Source organism: Ambystoma mexicanum, chromosome 1q (assembly GCF_040938575.1).
Source record: "Ambystoma mexicanum isolate Mex_15411 chromosome 1q, UKY_AmexF1_1, whole genome shotgun sequence".
Lineage (NCBI taxonomy): Eukaryota > Metazoa > Chordata > Amphibia > Caudata > Ambystomatidae > Ambystoma > Ambystoma mexicanum.
In genome coordinates, this window is record NC_090922.1 from 47,488,015 (window position 1) to 47,508,731 (window position 20,717).

General features: G+C 46.9%; 1 protein-coding gene across 1 annotated transcript in view; it reads left to right on the top strand.

The window, feature by feature from the left end:
* Window positions 1-20,717, top strand: part of DHX38 (DEAH-box helicase 38) — a 2,105,687-nt gene that overhangs the window by 1,089,438 nt on the left and 995,532 nt on the right. The window contains exon 15 of the mRNA XM_069635507.1: window positions 14,305-14,445. Within this exon, the coding sequence (XP_069491608.1) occupies window positions 14,305-14,445 (141 nt within the window). The remainder of the gene's footprint in view (window positions 1-14,304; window positions 14,446-20,717) is intronic.

Consider the following 20,717-nt stretch of genomic DNA (forward strand, 5'->3'; position numbering starts at 1 on the left):
CCAACAACTTCAACAAGTATTCAAGGAATGGGGACACCCTTCCATAGACCTGTTTGCAACGAAGAACAACAAAAAATGCCATCAGTACGCAAGCAGATGGCCTCAGCAGGGCTCACTGGGGGATGCGTTCTCATTCCCATGGACGAACAAATTCCTGTACGCATTCCCTCCATTTCCCCTTGTCCGGAGGACGTTGCAATGGATCCTCAGGTACCCATGTCGGGTAATTCTGGTGGCCCCATACTGGGCCAGACAGGTGTGGTTTTCAGACCTACTACACTTAGCGGCGGCGGAACCAATGAGATTCCACAAGACCCCCGACCTTCTGTCTCGACAGGAGGGTGTCGTTTGGCATCACGACCCGGACAGCCTCTAGTTGACGGCCTGGCTCCTGACTTCGCCGAATTTGGTCGGCTAACGATTCCGGAGGACTGTCGGCGTATCCTGCAAGCGGCAAGAGCACCTTCCACAAACGCCTCATACGCGTACAAATGGAAAAGTTTCTGTCAATGGTGTGAGGATCATCCAGGTTTGGCCCCGCAATCGATTAAGCCGGAACAGCTCCTTCCATACTTGCTGTTCCTAGCTCAAAAGGGCCTGTCGGTGTCGTCAATAAAAGTACACCTAGCAGCCATTTCCAGGTTTACTCGTCGACGGCACTCGGCACCATTGTTCAGCGACCGCCTGATTAAGCACTTCCTTAAAGGCCTCTTTCGGAGTTTCCCTCCAGAGAAGAAATTTCCGCCGGAGTGAAGCCTCAATCTGGTCTTAACGTCTCTTATGAAGCCTCCTTTTGAGCCAATGTCATCATCGTCTCTAAAGTTTCTGTCGTGGAAATTGGTCTTCCTGGTGGCCATCACTTCAGCCCGACGTATTTCAGAAGTTCAGGCTCTAATGGTAGACCCACCATACTTACGATTTTTCAAGACCAAGGTAGTCCTAGCCACTAACCCACAGTTCATACCAAAAGCTCCTTCGGTGTTCCATAAACACTCCTCTATTGTGTTGCCTACGTTTTTTCCGGAGCCATGCTCGGGAGCGGAGCGCATGCTACACACATTGGATGTAAAAAGGGCTCTCAAGTTTTATCTTCATCGTACGCAACCGTTCAGAGAAACGAGACAGCTGTTCGTGGCCTATGGTTTGGGTGCTGGTTTGGGTGCTAGAGGAAAAGCCATTTCAAAGCAAGGACTATCAAGATGGGTGTCATCTACCATTTCGTACTGCCATTCCAGGGCAGGGAAGCCTCTTCTACGACGGCCAAGAGCTCATTCAACTAGAGCAGCGGCATAGTCGACGGCACTGTGGGCCGGAGTCCCTCTAGGGGACATCTGCATGGCGGCTACCTGGGCGGCTACACACACCTTTACCCGCCATTACTGCCTGTCGCAGCAACATGCCGAAGAGACCCGGATGGGACAGGCGGTGCTTCGACACCTATTCCAATAAGGTAAGCCCCGGCCGCGGGGTTGCATCCTGTGGAATTTATGACTGTATGTGGTTCGTTTTTCCTATGTTAACTATTACTGATGTATACATGATCATAGGGAACGGCCTTTGCGAAGAAAGTATATGGGTTTGCATGCACGCCTCCTCTTGGGGGTGGTACTGTATGTAATCTATTCAAAGCATGTGAATCCATGAAAGATCCAATGCTGGAGAAGGGAATAGTTTCTTACCTGTAACTCCATTTCTCCAGCATTGGTATCTTTCATGGATTCACATGCGCCCACCTGCCTCCCCTGAACATGCAAACCGGTTCCCCCACTACTTTGGGGGCCGAAATCTGAGGGAGCGCGGGGGCGGGGCCTGTATTTATATCATGACGTCCTGACGGTACGGGCACGCATGATACAAAACGAGGTGGATAGGACGCATAAGCGTCGAAAAAGTTTTCCTACGGGAAAGGGTCTATATAATGTACCAGGGATTCCCAGCCTGACGACGGGGAATATTCAAAGCATGTGAATCCATGAAAGATACCAATGCTGGAGAAATGGAGTTACAGGTAAGAAACTATTCCCTTACCAGGGGTAAATAATGTGTTCATCTAGTTGATTGGCTTATAAGAGGTGAGACACTACAGTCATGCTTATAGAACGCAAAAAGGGCAGTATACCTATTTCACACACTAGAGTACACCATCGAGACACGATCAAGCCTAGTACCATCTCAGAAAGAACAGATCCTAGGTGCAATAAAAGGCACCGAACATCGCTATCTTACCCATCAGAGGAAAAAGTGCAGGCAGTTCTAGCACAGATCCCCACATAGCGGGGTGGGTGGCGATCAGTGCGAAGAGTAATGAAATTGCTAGGCATGATGTCATCCTATATGTACATTGTCCCACACTCTCGCCTAAACATGCTTACACCACAACAGTTGCTCTCAAGCCAGTGGTCTGCTACGCATGGCGATTTGGGCGATCAAGTGATTGTAACAATGGTCATAAGGAGTTCTTCAATGGTAGACGAGGCAAAACCCATTGAAGGAAAGGCCATTCAGAAAACCTCCAGTGCAGATAACACCGACTTTGGACGCATCACTGCTGGTGTGGGGAGCACATTGCCAAGAATTGACAGCCAAGGAAGCATGGTTTCAAAAGGAAAATGAGTGCCACATAAACTGATTGAAACTCCTAGCCATCAAAATGGCATTACATTCTTTTCAAACAAGATTAACCAACAGTCTGCTGGTCTATACCGACAATGCCATGGCAGTGTCCTACATAAACAGGGGACAACACACTCTTTAGTTCAATCCTTTCTGGCCCAGAACTTATGGTATTGGTGCATCAAAAGTTTTATTTATATCCAAGCACAGCATGTGCCCGGTGAGAACTACCTAGCAGACAGCCTAGCAGAGTGTTTCAACAAAATCACAAATGGGGATTAAGCACAAACCGATTTTCAACAAGTAGGGGTCACCTTACAGTTCTTTTTGCAACAGCTCAAAACGCAAAATGCCCCACCTTCGCATCCAGGTACCCACAGAAAGGGCACTAGAGACCGCACTATGGATGATCTGGTCAAACGCAAGAAATCCAAACACAAAACAATGCTACTCCAACAAATGGAAGTGCTTTTGACATTTGGTGTAAAACAAAGCAGATTAACCCCATCAACTGCACGCCGTATGATATTGCAATATACCTGTTGCATTTATTGGATTCCGGGTTGGTGTACAACTCTATCAAGGCCGCCTATATCGCTATGCTGCATACCAGTGTGTGTACTGTCTGGGTCCGACTCCCACTGAATAACCAGACTTCAATCTTTCTCCCTCTCGCTGCTGCAGCAGCGCAACCTAACACCAAAAGACAACAATCGCTGCAAAAGAAATGGTACTCTTCACCTTAAACCTTTTGTTAAATTAGTGAGATACCTTTTTGGTCCGGGCTAATGTGCCAAATCCTGCCCCGAGTAACATCATTTTCATGCATGATTCATGTAAATAAATGCCACATCAGCCATAACATTGTTGGTAGGTAGTTATTAATGTGATATTTGCACACTTCAAGTTGCATAAAAAGGAAATATATACAAATTAGAGTTTAAATATGCCAAACACAAAATGTAAGTACAATAGAAGAGGTAATAAAAAACTTGTTACACAATCCTGTTTAAAAATAGTGGTGAAGAACAGATTTAGAAAAGATAGTAATGCAAGTGAACAGAAACCCAGTGCTGGAGAGGAGAGGGAATGAAGTGAAGAAATGTCAACAAACAAGCATCTCTGGGTTAAGTCAAGTCAGAGAGAAAAAAATAATAAAAAATTAATGATTGGAAGTGGACGGCTTGGTTTCAAAATAAAATCTAAGCCAAGTTTCCTTACAACAAAGGATTGGATGAAAAAATGAAAATTTGTGAAAGAACAGTTAACAATAACAGCTCTGGGTATTGGGTTCATACGCCAGAGACTTCTCTGTGTGTACCTCAAATCCAGTGCGTGCACACATTGATCCTGTGTTTCAAATTTCAGGTGTCTATAATTTTCACAAATGTAGTGCTGAATGCAAGTTTATGAATAATTACACAAATCCATCATTTCTGTAGTTCTTACAACTGTATTGGTTTGTTGTATTATGTTCATACGCTGGAGTCCATAAATTTAAGAGATCGACTCCCTAAGTTTCATGTGGAAACCCCCATTGGGACTGCCAACGTGTATTAGGGGAATACACTCAAAGGGAAAAAAAGAAAAAAAAAAGGGAGAGACTTTGCTTCCAGACAATCTGTTAGTTCCCAGAGAAGGGAAAATGTTTCATCTGTCCAAAATCTAGAAGCAGATTCCCCTTAATATTGGCGTTTTGGTGGTCTGGAACTGCCACCTTCAATAGGGCGGATTCATGGTACCCTATTGCAAAGAGGGGATAAAAAAAAAGGGAGACTGATTGGAATTCAAGTCTAGAAGAACAGGTTAAAGCTGGGTGGCAAGTAGCAGGCTTGGAGTGACCTGTTAGGACCAAGTCTGCTAAAAAGTTTGCATTGACAAGTTTTGTATATAGCACAGAAGTACTAGGGCCCCCACTGTGGTTAGAGAAGGGAAAAAAGGTATTTTATTTCTATTCTCACCTAGTGGGGTTGTGGAGCAGTCTCAGAAGCCTTGAGACTGAACCTGCATGCTAGCCCCCGTTGCTCCGACGGTCCCCCGGCGGGGTCGTTAAGACACCTGGTGTGGAGGTACTGGAGATGTTTAAATCTACATCAGTGGTTGTTCTGGTTCCTGTGGTTGGGTGAATGGAAAGATGTATGTTGTGAACCCCCCTAGTATATTGTGGAGCTAAAAACAAGAGTGATAGTCTTTTAAGGTTGCTGGGAAAAGGGGGAGGACCCTGACTATAGGGTACATCAAACACGGGGTTGGAGTTGGGCTAGGAGAATACGATGAATGCACCTACCAAATGCCTTTTGATGTAGAAAAAAGTCCTCTGCACGGTGAATTGTCAGGCGAGGGGGAAAAGGGGGATGGCATGTGGCCGCTGCCCGGTGTGGGTCCACTCTACATACCAGGTGCCCAGGAACATGTGCCTGTAGCAAGATAAAAAATGTTGAAAAAAGTTTTTGTAGGGGTAGTATTTGTTTAGTATTTAAAAAAGGAAATTGGGGTAATGGAGCAGCGCAACATCCAATTTTCGGCGACCAGTGGAATGTCACGTGCACCTGACTCGTCTGTGCAGGTCTTGCTGCTAGGCTGCCTGACTCACAGAATGACTGAGAAACCGCAGGAAAACCATCAGACTGCTGCTGAATCTACCGCCTGAGAGAAGCACAAAAAAAACAGAGAACCGAGTTTGACATTGCCTTCCTTCTTCCTCTGCTGCTGGAGCAGCCCAACATCCCATTTTGGGAGGGAGACCTGACAGACGCTGTGCACCTGATTTGTCTACGTCTGTCTTGCTGCTAGAACGCATGGTGAGTTCATTGTGTAGTTTCTCCGTCTCTCTCCGGCTTCCATCTCTCTATGGTGCTCTCCATCTTCCCTGTTTACTCTAACTGCTACTCTATCACCTAGCCTACCTTTCTTTTCGAAGCCATGAAGGAAAAAGTTTAAGAAAGATCTCCTGGTCTCAAAACCATGCCTGCCCATCGCTGATGCCGAAGTCAATGCTTCTTCCAGGCAAACTGTAACTGACATCCTCTTTGTCGCTCCCCATATGTTCTCAGTCCTCTAGCCTTTCTCTTTTTTTTCACGCATTAATGGTAGAACCAGATGGGAAGTACTCTTGGCACACTTCCCATCCTCTAGGTGCATCATTAATGTCTACCAGAATGGCACTTTCATCGCCCAGGACTCTCAGCCCAACCTCCTCCTTGTTCATAGGTGTCTTCCGTCTCATCAACTTCCTCCCTTCTCCTGTCACTCCTCATCCTTCCACCCCCACCACATCCCTGTAACCCTCCTCAGAAGACCTTCAAAGGTGCAAACAACTTGTCTTAGCCTACCCTCAAATTTTGCTCTGCCGTTAAGCACTGCTGATATCTGTCATCTCCATGGCGACTTTGACCTTGATGTACTAGTTCTCACTGAGACGTGGTTCACTGCTAGCTCCGTCACTGTTTTTGACACACTCCTTCCTGAAGGCTACACGATCCTATCTAAGCCCAGGCCTTAATGGTCTGGAGGCGGAGTTGCCTTGATCTCCCTTGAATGGGTCCCTGCTACTATCATAACCATGCAGTCCTACTCTTCCTTCGAATAATTAGTCTGCAGGCTTGATGTCTCTCCTATCTTCTTGCTGACTCTTGCCACCATCTACTGGAACCCTGGTCCGCTCTCCCTCTTCCTTTCAGAGTGGTCTGACCTCGCCTCTTCTCTCTTGGCATCTATGTACAAGCTTCTCTTCCTCTGAGACTTCAATTTTCACCTGGACTCTCCTAATGCAGCCACTGGATTCTTCCACAGCCTCTGACTTTCCCTCACCATTCTTCCCTCATGTCTGACGCACTCAGCTGGATGCACCTTGAATGCTCTCTTCGCAGCTGACATCTCCATCTCCAACCCTCTCACCACACCTCTCTCCTGGTCTGACCATGCTCTCCTGTCCTCTCATCTAGATCTCTTGGGTCCCCCGGCTAAGCCGCTGCCTGCACTGCCAGTCTCCTCCTCCGCCAACCAACCGATGAAGCAAGTGTCAGTTGCTGCTTCTGCCACCACTTTCATTCCCCCTCCAGCCACTGACTCGAACAGCCCTTGCTAACCTTCACCTCTTCATCTCCAACACACTGGACCTCCTTGCCACTGTCTCCAAACGTAACACCTGGTATGACTCTGATCTAGCCTCTCTGAAACGCAAGTACAGAGTTGCAGAACGCAAGTGGCAGGCTTCTAGCACATCCACTGACAGACTGGCCTGTTGCCTGCTCCAAAGGCAATACAGACTCTCCATCCGCTCGAAGAAGAGGGCCCATATCCAAGCCTGCATATCTGAACACGGCTGAACTGTTCAAAATCTGCAAGGAACTTGCCAATCCGACTGCAGTCTCCACTTCTCTGCCATCCCTGGCCCTCTACACTGCACTGGCCTCCCACATAACCAAAACTCATGACATCCTGTCCTCACTCTCCTCTACTCCCCTCCCTCACCCCCTCACAGGCCTCTCTTGGCCCCCTCTCCCCTTCCCTCCTACTCTCCTCCTTCTCGCCGACAGCACCGGATGAGGTCTCCAAACAAGTGCACTCTATGAAAGTCTCCTCCAAACAGGTGCTCCCCTGCTTCTCCAGAACTGTCAATGACAACTTTGCAGAAATCTGCCAGGGCTGGAGCAAGGGAGGCAATCAGTTCTTTGCTACTGGCTTCTTCCCACTACCCCTCAAGCACTCCCTTGTGCACCCTCTCCTCAAAACACCTTCTTCCAACCCTTCCTGCCCAGCTATCTACTGCCCTATCTCCATTACCCCCTTCCTGGGCAAACTCTTGGAGAAGCTGGTCATCTCCCAACTGACCTACCACACTGAATCTGTTGGTTGTCTCCACAACCACCCGTCTGGCTTCAGAGCATCTAGAGGCATGGAAAATACTCTTCTGAACACCTGTGAAGACTTGCTCTCCGATCTGGATTCTAACTCTCCTTCCATCGTCCTTCTTGATCTTTCCACTGCCTTTGATATGGGAAATCATGCCACCCATATGAATCGGCTTTTTGATACCCTTGGCATCACTAACCTGGCACTGGACTTGTTGACCTCCTTCCTCTCTGACCGACCGTGCCAGGTTAAACTAGGGCCTTTTCTCCACCACACTCTCAACCAGTGGCATCCCCCAGGGTTCTATCCTCTCACTGTGGCTCTTCAACATCTACCTTGCCCCTCTGGCTCACTTGATCTCCACCTTCTCTCCTCACTTCCAGTGTTATGCAGATGACACGCAGCTCATCTTCAAGCTTCCCTCCACTGTCTCCTCTTCTTCCTTTCTCATTTCTGACTGCTGTTCAGGCATGGTGTGCTGCTAACGATGTCTAACTTAATGCCAGTAGGACAGAGAGCCTTCTCATTGGGACCCTGCTCCCTCCTCTCAGTCCACCCTCCGCGTCCCCGCCCCTCACCCTCTTGTGAGGCTAAAAACCTTGGCATCATCTTGGACTCCTCTCTCTCTCTCGCTCGCCTCTTTTCTCACATCACAGATCTTGCCAAGAAGGCCTACTTTCAGCTGCATCTCCTCAGACATTCTCCCTTTTCTCGCCTTCCCACAGAAACTCAATGTCTCCAGAGATGTGGTCCACTCTAGGCTGGACTATTGCAACATCCTCTTCCTCAATCTTCCTTTATCCTCCCTTCACCCCCTTTATCTTATCCAGAATAGGACTGCAAGACTTATCCTTGGCCTCAAGCCCAGGGACTGCATATCTTCAGCCCTAAAATATTTCTACTTGCTCCCCGTGGCTGCAAGGGTCAAGTTCAAACCCTCTGCACCATCCACAAGGCCTCCTGTTCTTGAGACCCTGCTACATCCAACTCTCTCTCCCTGAATACCTCCCTGCTAGAGACTTTCGGTCATCTAGCTCCATCTCTCTGCAGATCAGATACTTCTCCAAGCAGAGAGTGGGGGTGAGGGGGAGATGGCTCTTCCGCAGGAGCTTCCTTCTGGAATGGCCTGCCTGCCCCTCTGTCTTGAGCCGATCTCCTTAAGTTCTGGAAGCTTCTCAAGACCCTCCTTTTCTCTTCCTCCTGCTTCCCTAATAGCAGTAACATCTATTGGAAGAGTTAGTGAATTGCAGGCACTCTTGGTTACAGAACCGTTTGTAGAACATCCGATCGGCAGGTAGGGGGGTGACATGGCGGCACTTGTCGCAATGAAGAAGGCTCTGCTCCTGGGAGGCCTCTCCATGTTGGTCAGCCACAGCAGGATGGGTCTTGGGACACAAGTAGACAGCCTGCAGTGTTCCAAGCCAAATCTTTGAACTGGTAACGATGTAGAGAAGATGCATTACTTGAAGGTGATTAGCCCACAGGATGCTACTGGGATGCTACTAAAGGCAGAGTCTTTGTGCAGGGGTCCAGACTTTTTGCTATCACCACCCCAAGGGTCGAAGTGCTGACGAGTCTTCTGGATATCTATGCAGAGAGAGGCAGGTCTTCATGGTAATTTGGCTTGACCCAATGCAGGTTGTTTTCAGTAGCAGTTTTCGGGTCTTTAGTGGGCTCCTTCTCTTTGCCTGGGACTTCAAGGCAATCTGAAAAACCACTCCAGTGCTTCTTTTTTTTATCCCAAATTAGAGCGGGGGGCAGCCTTAGCTCACTTATGACAAGCATTTGCACCTTTCAAAATGGTTGGAAAGGGCTCTCCCATCGACAGCCATTTGCCCCACACCAGACATCTGGCTGGAATGTTGATTGGGACAAGATGGTCCCAACCCCCACATCCAATAAGGATGCACACACCACCGCTTTGCCTGCAAAATCTTGCGTGGGAAAGGGATTGTCATGTAAGGCATTTCTTATATATATTTGCTATCAGCCTGCATTGGACACATGGAAAAAGTGACAGAAATGTTACACGAGTGATAGAAAGGATACAAAGAACCCCTGCAGTATTTTACTGTGAGGTAATGTGTGCTACAGTAAAACAATACAGCCTTGCAGATGGGACAGAGCCCCCTGTATTGGTAGCCCAACGGGATGACCATTGCTCCCAAAAGAGATAAACTGAGCAAAGCATTAAGGCTTTACTGAACTCCAAAGGTCAGAACAGGGGTTCAATGGAGAGCAAGCTGCAAAAAAATATTTGCTACCTGTCAGCCAGCCAATGGCTGGCCACCAAATCTGCATTCCACAATCATTGGGGGCCAGTCTGGTTAGAATGTTGATTTGATCTCTGATATACCCCTTGAACAGAGACTAAATCAACAATCTCCCTAGACTGGCATCTACATAGGGCAATCAGTACTTGCTGTCTATTACAGCCCCCCACTGCACAAAGGGACAAGGTGTAGTTATTTGAATCCTCAAGACTTTGAAGGTGAACAAAGACCACCTCACTTTTAGGCATCTGGAGAAATGGGTCAAGAAGGGCCTCAGCTAGACAGTGGTTTCACAGAGTGGAGGCTAATTCACATAAAGGAAAGTTGCCACCAGCCTAGCCACATGACTAACAGGGCGGATACATCATCCACCCTGGGGTACTATGGAAAACCTTAGGATTTTCAAAGACTGTTAAAAGCACAGAAATGTGTAATTCTTCCAGAGACACTTAGGATCAAGCCTGGCTGGTAGGAAACATTGAGTCATGCAAATTAATCCAGCAAAAAGTGCAGTGGCCACCCACCACATTGGGTGCTGTTCATCTATGTTAGGGAGTTGTAAACAATTTACTGTCTGTGATGGAACTTAAAAATCCCACCTTGGGATGTACAGGGTTCCAACTCTAAAGGGTTGGCGTGAACCACACAAAGGTTTAGTAGAATGGCTGAGCAGCCAAATTTAGTCTAGGGGGGCTGTAGGAATATTGAAAGAACTCTGAGCATACACTAATTCAGGGAAACACTAATACACTAATAGTCATATAAAAAACTGCCATTTATTATATATATGAGGCACACTGTTAAATATTTGCACAGTAAGTACTAAAACACAGTAACACACAAAAACAATTGCAAGTTTCTCAAGGAATGGACCATTGGTGTAGCACCTTTCAGAATAATGTATAGAGTAACACATCTCGTAGTAAAACCATTTGTAACCTATGTGCAAACTTTTCCAACTTAAGATAACTTAATATAACTTTGGATAACTTTGTTCCAACCTGTCTTAAAGAGTCCAGCACTAGCTTGAGAGCCTCACAATGTTTAGAAGGGCCTTAGGCCACCAGAGGTTAGGAGTTGAGCAGGATAGGCAGGATACAGTGTCCAAGGCTCAAAAGTGGTTCCACAGGATCTCTTATTGGGTTGCAGGTAGATAAAGTTCGGATTTTCAAGTCAACAAAACCTAGGGGTTTCCTTGTGGGGTTGCCTTAAGGACCAGTGTCCTAAGGCAGGAGAGAGTACAATGGGTTGTCCACTCCAATGTATCTGTATGGGAGCCCTCGAGCGGTGCGAGATACAGCGATCTGCAGCTCCCAGGAATACAGGATCAGTATGCAAAGCTCCTGCTAAGTTTTACAAGGAGCAGGACAGTACCTTTTTTAAAATGAACTTTTTCCTGCAGGACGTGGTCAGAGGTTTCTCCCTCTTGGCAACAGAAGAAGGGGATCTTCTCGGTCTGGCTTGTTGGTGCCTTTTCCAGGCTTGGTTGAAGGACAGATGTCGCAGCGGTAGACTCTTTTCCGTTTCTCGACCCTCGTCTCTTGTGACAGAACTTTGGGGCGCTAGATTGAGTCTCTGCAGGTCAAGAAAGATGCCAACAAAGTTCCAGGTGGATTTGTTCTTGGGTGACTATGCACAGCACAGTGGCACAGGACCCTGGTATTGGTGAATTGCAGGCCGTGGAGGTCACAGCTCTTCCAGGGAGGCCGTAACATGGAGTTCATCTTGACTGGTTAGGCCCACCGGTCCAAGGGAGGAAGTCGTCGCTGTTACTCAGCGGGCTCTGGCGGTCGCTGGAAGTGGCTGGCAACTTCTTCCTTCAGGCTTCTTCTGAATCTCCTGTTCCAGTGGCCAACTGATTTTCTGCTCTAAGACCTCGGAATTTATGCAGAAACAATGGCTGAGCCCACCTACCATATCCAATGCAACATCCGAAACTTATGGATGGCTGTCCAATGGGGTTAGTCAGAAATGGTTTCTCTCAGGCACTCTGTAGAACCAAACGCATGGGAGGGTTTCGGTTGACCCTCCCCACTGCCTGTTCTAACAGTCATTCAAAGACCCTTTGCAGGCTTTCCAAGGGAAGCCCGGCGGCGAAGGCAAAGGAACTAGGGGAACCTCTTCCACCCAGGTAGGTAGAAGACGACCTAAGAAAGGATAAGCCATCTTGTTCAGGGCTTTAAAAAATAGTCAACATTTTGGGTCATTGGTGACCCATGTGTCCGCTACAGCAGCCCGATGACAGCTTGTGATACGTTCACGAGAATGTGTGTAAAAGGTACAATACCAACAGCCTGAAAGGGGGGACTTGTCACAGTAACCAAAACATTACTGGAAAAGTGGGAAAAGGGAGACCATGTTGCCCTCAGCACTCCACATATGGTGGTCTGCGCTGATCTCACAAATGAAAGTACAGGTAGGATAAAAAGCTTCCCGCTGCCTTGGTAACATTGTTTAAACCAAGGTGAAATAAAGAAACATTACTGTGGAAGGTCTAAGAGCTTCCAGTAACACTGCACAGAAAGTGCTGTGTGCTAGCTACTTCAGTAAAATATTGGTACCCGAAAGGATGGAGTAAAGCATGACTCCAAAACAATATACCAAAAATATGAAAAAAGTATTCCCAAGATCAGAGTAAAAGAATGAGCGAGTGTGTAAAAAGGTTCCCACTCACTTAGGAGAATCAGACAAAAATCCAAGAGTCCACCAAAACGTGCTGGGGGACTCGCAGGTGGAGATAATTTCACTCAAGAAGGAACATGTGGGCAACCTACAGATTTGGGCCTAGGGTGTCAAGGCCAGCAAGGAAAACGGGGAACCCCATGCATTTCTCAAAAGAGGACACCCGTGGGAATCCAGAGGCCTGCCTTGCGCAAATTGCCCCAGTTTTTATTAGCCACAATCCCCAACAAAGTGTGATATTTGGTGGGGAAAAAACACAATGTTCACTTTGTCTGGGGTTCTGGGTAATAAATCCTGGGCCGCTTCGCGCAAATCATACCTCTGCGGATTCCCACGGGTGTCCTCTTTTTGGAAATGCATGGGGTTCCCTGTTTTCCTTGGTGGCTTGGACACCCGAGGCCCATATCTGTTTGGTGTGCCGGTCGGCAGAGAGTCTGAAATTCAGGTCTGAAAACAGACTTGGGGTTACTTGTGTTTTAGGCTTTCCCCTTGGCGCCCAGGTAGGTGTACCCACACATGTGAGGTACCGTTTTCATCGGGACACCTGTGGGAACGCGGGACGGTAGGCCATGTGGTGTGTTTGTGTGGTTTTCATAACGTTTTGACCCATTTGCTGGTGCCCTTTGTCACACAACCCTTTCATTTCCCAAATGTGACCCACATTTAGTCGCTGCTTTAGGCACCATACACTTTTGTAACCTGCACAAGTCACCTACCCTTGAAAAGGTCTGCCTGTGCTCTTTCAGAAAATGTATGCTTGCCGTTCCTCACCACATTGGTTTTCCCGATTTACACATGCTAAGTGCGTCTGTTCAGGCCGTGAGCGTAAAACTTCTGTGTACCATGGCTCAGTGTTTGGCTTGTGGTATTGCTTGTTTTGTAAAACACTACAAAAAATGTGTGCTTTCCTAACTGCAAGAGTCGGAGGAATGTAGCGGAGCATTGCTTTTCTCAAAATTCATAGAAGCCATTACCGTACCAAGCCAACCATGTCCAACACATACCTTTTTTTCGATCATTTTCCTGCTTTTCCCCCAATCTATGGCATTTTCCCCTACCTAGTTGTTGCCGGACCTACGCAAATCACCCCTTCCTGAACTTGGAATTTTGTCTACTTTCAGAAATGTATGCCTTTCTGTCCTCCAATTCGGCTTTCCTACCCTTTTCTTCAATTCCGTCCATGCATGTCCAATTGGCAAAAATGGGCAAAATCGCCTACCTCTCACAAAACAGTTGATAACCACATCAAAATATTTTTTTTTCATTTCCACTCAAACTGTTCTTGAAAGCCAGGAAATTGGCGAATTCAGCACAGCGAACCATTTGTTCCTAGCTCTACAAGGAAAAAACCACAGGCTTCTTTGTACATCACTTTATTGGCATTTTTTGAAAAAACCCAACATATTCGCCCTTTTGGCTTATTTTCTCTCACTCCCCCTACAGCAACCTAGGATTCCTGGGTTGCGTTATGACCCCCTACATGTGGGGGAAAAAAGGAGCCAAATTTGGCCGAGATATCTCATTTAACAAAAAAGTTACGAGGCTTTGAATGGCCACATACCGAAATCACCACAAAAGGCCTTGGCACTGGGGGGGAAATACCCATGGCACTTAAAGGGTTAACTTTCAGTAAAGAAACTTTTATTTACTTTGGACCATACTTTAGGGAACCGACTATGCATAGCTTGTGACTCTAGCACATAAAAGCTCCAGAGAGTCTATAACTGGTGAGTAGCATGTATTATATATATTTTCTCAAATTTGCATGGATAAATTGGAGTTTTGTCCTTCTCGTGACCGTATTTGATTGTGATGTGCTGTTTGTTTTGGTTCTGTTTTTAAATCCCTTTTATGCACCTTTTCCTACTATTCTCCATTGCAGGTTGTAGCAAGACGTTCTGACCTAAAACTTATTGTCACATCTGCTACCATGGATGCTGAGAAATTTTCCTCATTCTTTGGAAATGTTCCCATCTTTCACATTCCTGGACGCACCTTCCCCGTAGATATTCTCTTCAGCAAGGTATGATTGTTAAAGATCCAGTGATATGCTTTGCACATTGAAACGGTTTTGTGTCCTACTTATTTTTAGTTTCAAGGGAGCCTGTTTGATCTGAGTGGTCAGTCAAATCTTGCTGATATCTTGGGGCTAATTGCGTTTTACAAATGCTGGCACTACTAGTTAACTCAATCATTTGTAATAAGTTTCTCTGCCATTGGAGGGGGTGGTAGGGGTCCTAGGACTGAGGACTTGAATTGATCTGTTTTTTCTAGAGGAATATGGTCAGATGTTTAAAAAAAAAACAAATGGTATTTCATATTTACTTTGCAGACTGGGCATTTCAACATTTGTAAACTTCAGTTACACAGGCATTAACAAGATGTGCTCAATTTTGGAGCAAAGTAGCATCATGCATGGGATTCAAACAGATTGGAAACACAAGCAAATTATAAACCTCCTTGTCCAATTTTGGTAACATGGACGGAACTGCAGGTTTATCTCTGCAAGGTCATGGACCGTCGTTTAGTTGCAACACAGCAAAAATACAATTATTACCCAATGATAAAAGGGACTGTTCAGTCAAGGTTGTATCAAAATATCTACTTTATTATTATTCAATAGACAGTTCTATCACACTACAAAATACAACCCACCCTGTAAAGGAAAGCAGAGGACAGACAGTTTCAAGAGGGACAAAGGGATGCACTCTGGATACTGACAGGAGGGTAGTCTGTAAAGTAATTAATCGCAATAGTTCAAGGATACTTGGATTCAGCACATAGGGAGCAATGGGTCGTACAATGTCACTAGGGGCCTTCGGAGAAGGACCAGGGGGACAAAACCACAATGCACCTTGTGCTTGTAGAAGTTCTTGGTGCTCGACAGGGCCAAGTCGGTTTCAGGGCGCTTTGCAGCTTCTGCCACAAAGTTCAAAACAGGAGACAGCTGTAAGTGTCTGGCGGCAGGCAGTTCGGTGAGCGAGGCTGGACGGATGATTGCAGACTGGCCTACACAGCGGCTCAGGGTCCGGAATCGTCTGTGCTGGTTGGTGGGTCTGAAGCACTGGTCGATGCATCTCAGACGACATTAGAGACTGTGGCGTGACAACAATCAGTGGTGCAGTTGGTTACAGCTCGACTGGCTCAAAAATGTCCTTTAAGGCGGACACTGGTTGATACTTGTCTATGCACCACTCTTAGCTTCTTCACTGGGCTTGTGTCGTCCTCTAAGGCAGGCGGCCCAAAGCTCAGGAGAGTGTTGCAGGCACCGGCATTGTCTTGGGTCTGTTCTCAGAGACTCTGGCACTTGCCACCTACGAAGTTTGCCTGTAGAGCCTAGTAGGGCACGCTGTGTTCTGGCTGGGTACCGGTTCTGGAGTTGCTGGAGGGTCCTCTGGATTCAGTATCTCGCTCTGTTCCCTGGGTCATGTTTAGGGGAGGGAATCTTGCTTCCCTCTTTGGAAATCCTGCCCTTCCTTCATTTGCGGAAGCTGTAACGCAGACTGTACCTTCAGCCAGGGTCCAATTGAGTTGTTCTTGTTACTCCTTTGCGAAGTCTTCATATGCTCTGCCAAAAGGGGTAGGGGGGGTTCAACCCTCTTTTAAAACCAAATGGGACCCTGTGATTGGTGTAGGCTAAACCTACCTTAATGAACTAATTCTGGGTCCCCACTAACAATTTCCTGTATGCGTGAGGTCCTAACCTGAGTGCTTTGCAGTGGGAAAGCTAAAGGGGTGAAAACATGTACTACTTATTCCCACCCATCTTCCTGTCTGTTGTGGATCCAAGGGTCTCTCTGGTTAATTGAGCTCTCTGTGGTTCCTGATTCAAGTGGCAGGTCTCTCTTGAAGCTGCGGCGTGACCAGACATTCGGTTGCTGCCAAACCACATACTTGTACCTTCTGAATGGGGGTCCCCCTGTGGGAGTGACTACTGTAAACAGCTGTCCAAGACATGACATTTCACTGCCCTTGATACTAAGAGGTGGGAGCTGGCTTCAGGTTGACGGATGCATATCAAAGATTTTGGAGTTTCCTGTCTTTTCTTAGCCCTGCGACCAGGCCTCTCGTGGGTCTGCTTGAGTTTAACTCATCAGTATGCGCATCTGCCACCAGCAGGGCCAACAAAGGACATGGTGGATCCATGTTGCCTTTGTCACTTAATCAGGCTGGCCATGGCAGGAGGAAGGTTTTTCCCTCTCCTTTTGAGATGCCTTGATGTACTCATGGCTGTCACATTTCATCTAAATATGACGGCGGAGGAGGGGTGCGTGGCGCCTGTAGGCCGTGTCCACCCAGTGTACACAGGTCTGTGGTTGTCATGCGGCGAGCATAGAAAAATGTGTGCGGATTAGCCCCACACATTTTCCAAGGTTGCTCTACCATCATTCAATTTCATATAAAATTTCACAAAAGCCCAGGTGAGTGCACACCCACCGTACGGATGGTCCAATTACAATTCTTATTCAGGTTTTTGAATAGTTCCTCAGATATCAGGTTATATACTGGTTCAATGTTATGAATCGGCACTTACCGCAATCATAGTCCCTTCTCTTTTTTACATCTTGCCCCGGTGGCCTCCTGCTTCTGCAGTTCACCCCTGTACCTTTTTTTGCCATGGGTGACTTGTGTGGCACAGCGCTTGCTCTGCTACTTTGTTTAGCTTTCTCACTTCTTCCTTTAGGAATTCACACTCTAGTACAGGGGGTATTCTATGATCCCGAAAGGTTCAGCATCAAAGCCAGCCGTGCAGTTAGTGCTCTGCTTGTCTGACATTTTTGGGTGCAGCAGATGGCTGAGTATTCCAGGTGGAGTGTGTTGAGTTGAAAGCGTCAGCTCATCATTTTCACTGACAAGAGCTGACACTGCCACAGTCCTCACCTGATCTAAGAGTGTAGTACACTGCCAGTAAAACAAATAGCCAGCACTGTCATAATGTTAGAACATAAGTACTACTAGGCCCAGGGTTCCTAGTGCCGGGCCTTTATTTACAGCGGATGGTTGAGAATGCCAGGTGAGTGGTAGAACAGGAGGTGCCTATTTAGCTATTAGCAGCCTCTCAGTGGAGTGACATCTCTCTACGTGAATAATGTCCATAGGTTGTTTAGGATCAAAAGTCAAAACCGCGCCATAGCGCAGGCGCACACAAAGCAGCGTCCGTAGCCCCACCAGGCCCCCTACCTCAGTCCAAAAGTAATGACTCTGCAGGCATCCGACGGCCAGTTGGTCCGGGGGGGGCCGGCACCAGCATGGCCGACTGCGGTGCAACGATCCTCCCGCGGTGTACCGGTCCGCCAGGTGCGACACCGGCAATGCGCAGGACCGCGTCGGGAGACGGTGGGGGCTCCTGGAAGCCACTGACCTGGCCACTGCAGCAGCCCACAGCCCCCAATCCAGCCACACTCAGGGAGGCCAAGGAACGGGCCCGGTCGCCAGACGGGTGCTGATAGCGCAGGCAGGGCAGAGATGCCGCCCCCCCCCCCGTGGGCCGGCACGGAACACAGCAGTCAGGCAGGCCACAGCCGCTGGAGCCGCCCCTCGGGGCGAGCGAGGCGCGCTCACCGCTGGTTCTCCGTGCGGCCGTAACTCCGCTTCCGCAGGGTGCCCCGTCTTGTAAGGTGGCAGCAAATACGGTGTGATGGTTCCTTCACAGGCCACAGGAAGGAGCGGGAGATTCACTGCCCAAAAGAGGATATTTTTATCTGAAGAGTTTTCTCCGTCCGGAGCTCGGCGCTTAGGCAGCCATCTTTCTTCTGCGCAACAGCGCCCCCCCAGGGGCTCCCCTTTTAACTTTCCTTTGCTAAACTTGAGAGAACTACAGTTCCCAAAAGTAGAAAGCATCTTTGGATCCCTTTTACATTTTATTCTGTGAAGCCAGCACACCCCACCTTATGTAGGGTGCTGGGGAGCTACAATGTATCCCCTTTCACATTAAAACTGTAACAATTCTGTTACAGGGACAACCTTACCTTTAATGGCTTGTGGCAGTGATACCTTGTATTAATTTGGTGCACTGTTACCGCGGGCTGTGTTCACAGCTGCAGTATGATGGTGTGATTTTTACCGTCGGCGGGAGTCCCCTGGACTCCCCGCCCAGGCTCCAGTCTCTGTGAGGGCAGAGTCCAAAACTCCACAGCCCTTTCTATTCCTCCTTGCCTGAATGGGGACAAATCCCAGTGGGGGGGGGCTGGGTGTCCTGATTGGACAACCAGACCGCCCCCTCTTGTAAAATGAGGGGATAGAATGCAGAGCTTGTGCTGTAGTTCCTGATAAATACTGCGAACCTGCAAGCTGAAGAAAAGTCCACCACTGGAACCAAAACCGAAGAGGATGATGAAGGAAAAGTGGCAGAAAAGGATAGACTGTTTCTACATTCTTATAGAAAGTAGATGTGAAGGTAAATTACTCTCCTGTGATTCGGTTGTGCCTCTTCCCAAAAGTAGTGTTGGTTTCACCAGACTAGTCCTGTTAGGATAATTGTAGGAGTGTCCTCCAACTGTTGGAATCACCAGATTAGTCCTATTAGGATAATTGTATGAGTGTCCTCCAACTGGGTCTTAGTTCCCCTGACTTGCTGCTAGCCTGTCCAGAATAAGTCTGCATTAGGTTGATGCCTACCTATAATATCTTTGAGTCATTCAATAAAGTGTAACATTGGGTTTTACTTTCCCTGTGCTATCTAACCTTGAGTCTGCGGTTCTAACTGTCCCTGATGAGTCATACTTCAGTTATCCTTATAGCTGGGAAAGATCTAACCTGGACTGCTGGTGAGATATAACAAAGTATATGGGTTTTAGTTACCTTGAGTTAGCTGTGTGCCTTCCCAAAAAAAAAGTTTCATGAGTTACTGCTTATCTCTTTCTGTGGTTCACTGATCTCAAAAGCACCTTTAATTGAATATTACATTCTTAGGTTTTACTCACCTAGTAGAACTGTGTGTTATCACAAAAGTAGTTCTAGGTTTTTAATGCACCTGGAATAAGTGTTCCACTATTCACAAAGTATATTGTCCAGTTGACTGACTAAGTGATTTGTACTGAGAGTCAGTGTATAACTGGTAGGGTCTACTGCCCTTGCATTACTGAATGTAATTGCGAAAGTAACCATTGGTTTTTACTCCCCAAGAATAGGTGTGACCTATACTTGATGTGTATGAAAAGGTTTCGACTTCCCCTAGAACTACTGTTGGGTATTTCAAATACGGTTTATACTTGTACCTTCAAATATAGTGTTGGTTTTTTATAATTGCGATTTCACATATGTGCTAGTGCTAATTTACCCCTAGATTTATCTGGGCTTACCTGTATTTAAATAAATCATTTATTTTTACATAGTGTTTCTTTGGACTATTTGTATTACAATTGCATTTGTACCGATTCTACAGCCCTCTCCCTCCTAAGATAAGCCTGGCTGCTCTGTTTACTCTACCATGTACTCAGGTGGGCAGCCTTATACTAAGAGTGGAGTCTTGTACTGCCTCAGTTTAATGGTTTTGACGAAGTTTTGACGAAGTTGGTAGAACTTCAGAAAAACTGTCCTAACAGATTTTATTAGCAATTACATATTTGGGTTTCCTATGGAACCTGATACTCCACTATGGTGTGGTGACCGCTGCACCATGATATATATTCCTAAGGCTTGTGGATTTGCTTATTACATACTTTTCATAGGCTGATATCTAGTGGTCGGTGCAGAGTATTGCATACTTTGTTTTCGAAGTTCGAAAAGGGACGTCGAATGAGTGTATTTGTAATACAATCCCTAGTGTGGTGTGTACTGTGCCCATGGTCCTTCACGCGTCGTGGTCTCTCAGATTGTTTTTTTTTTTTTCCGCCATTGTGGCCGATCGTTTCAAATATTTTGATGCTTTACAATTAATTATAACTTTATTGTAAAACTTCTTCCGTCCTTTCGACAAATGCAGTTTTGACTCCTCAGCGAATTGATGGCAGGCTTCGGCCTACACCAGGCTTTGGCCTTTTAGTGGGGAGAGTTGGGGAGGAGAGGGGGGCGGAGACTGATTATCTTTCACTTTTTAGAATTCATCCATTTACTCTCCTTGTACACTGTTTTTTGTCTAGCTGCCTTTTCACATATTTTAGAAAATGGAATAAACGCCCTTTAGAATCTGGCTGTTGTAACAGATTTCCTTGGAAGGACACTCATCGAGTGTGTAATCACGGTCTTCCCAGAGATAATCCAGAAGGGTGTTGCGTATCGTGCAAACTCTTAAAGCCTAAAATGCTCAAAGAGCCGCGCACCAAACTGAGTGACATTCCGATCAGCGCCTTCAAA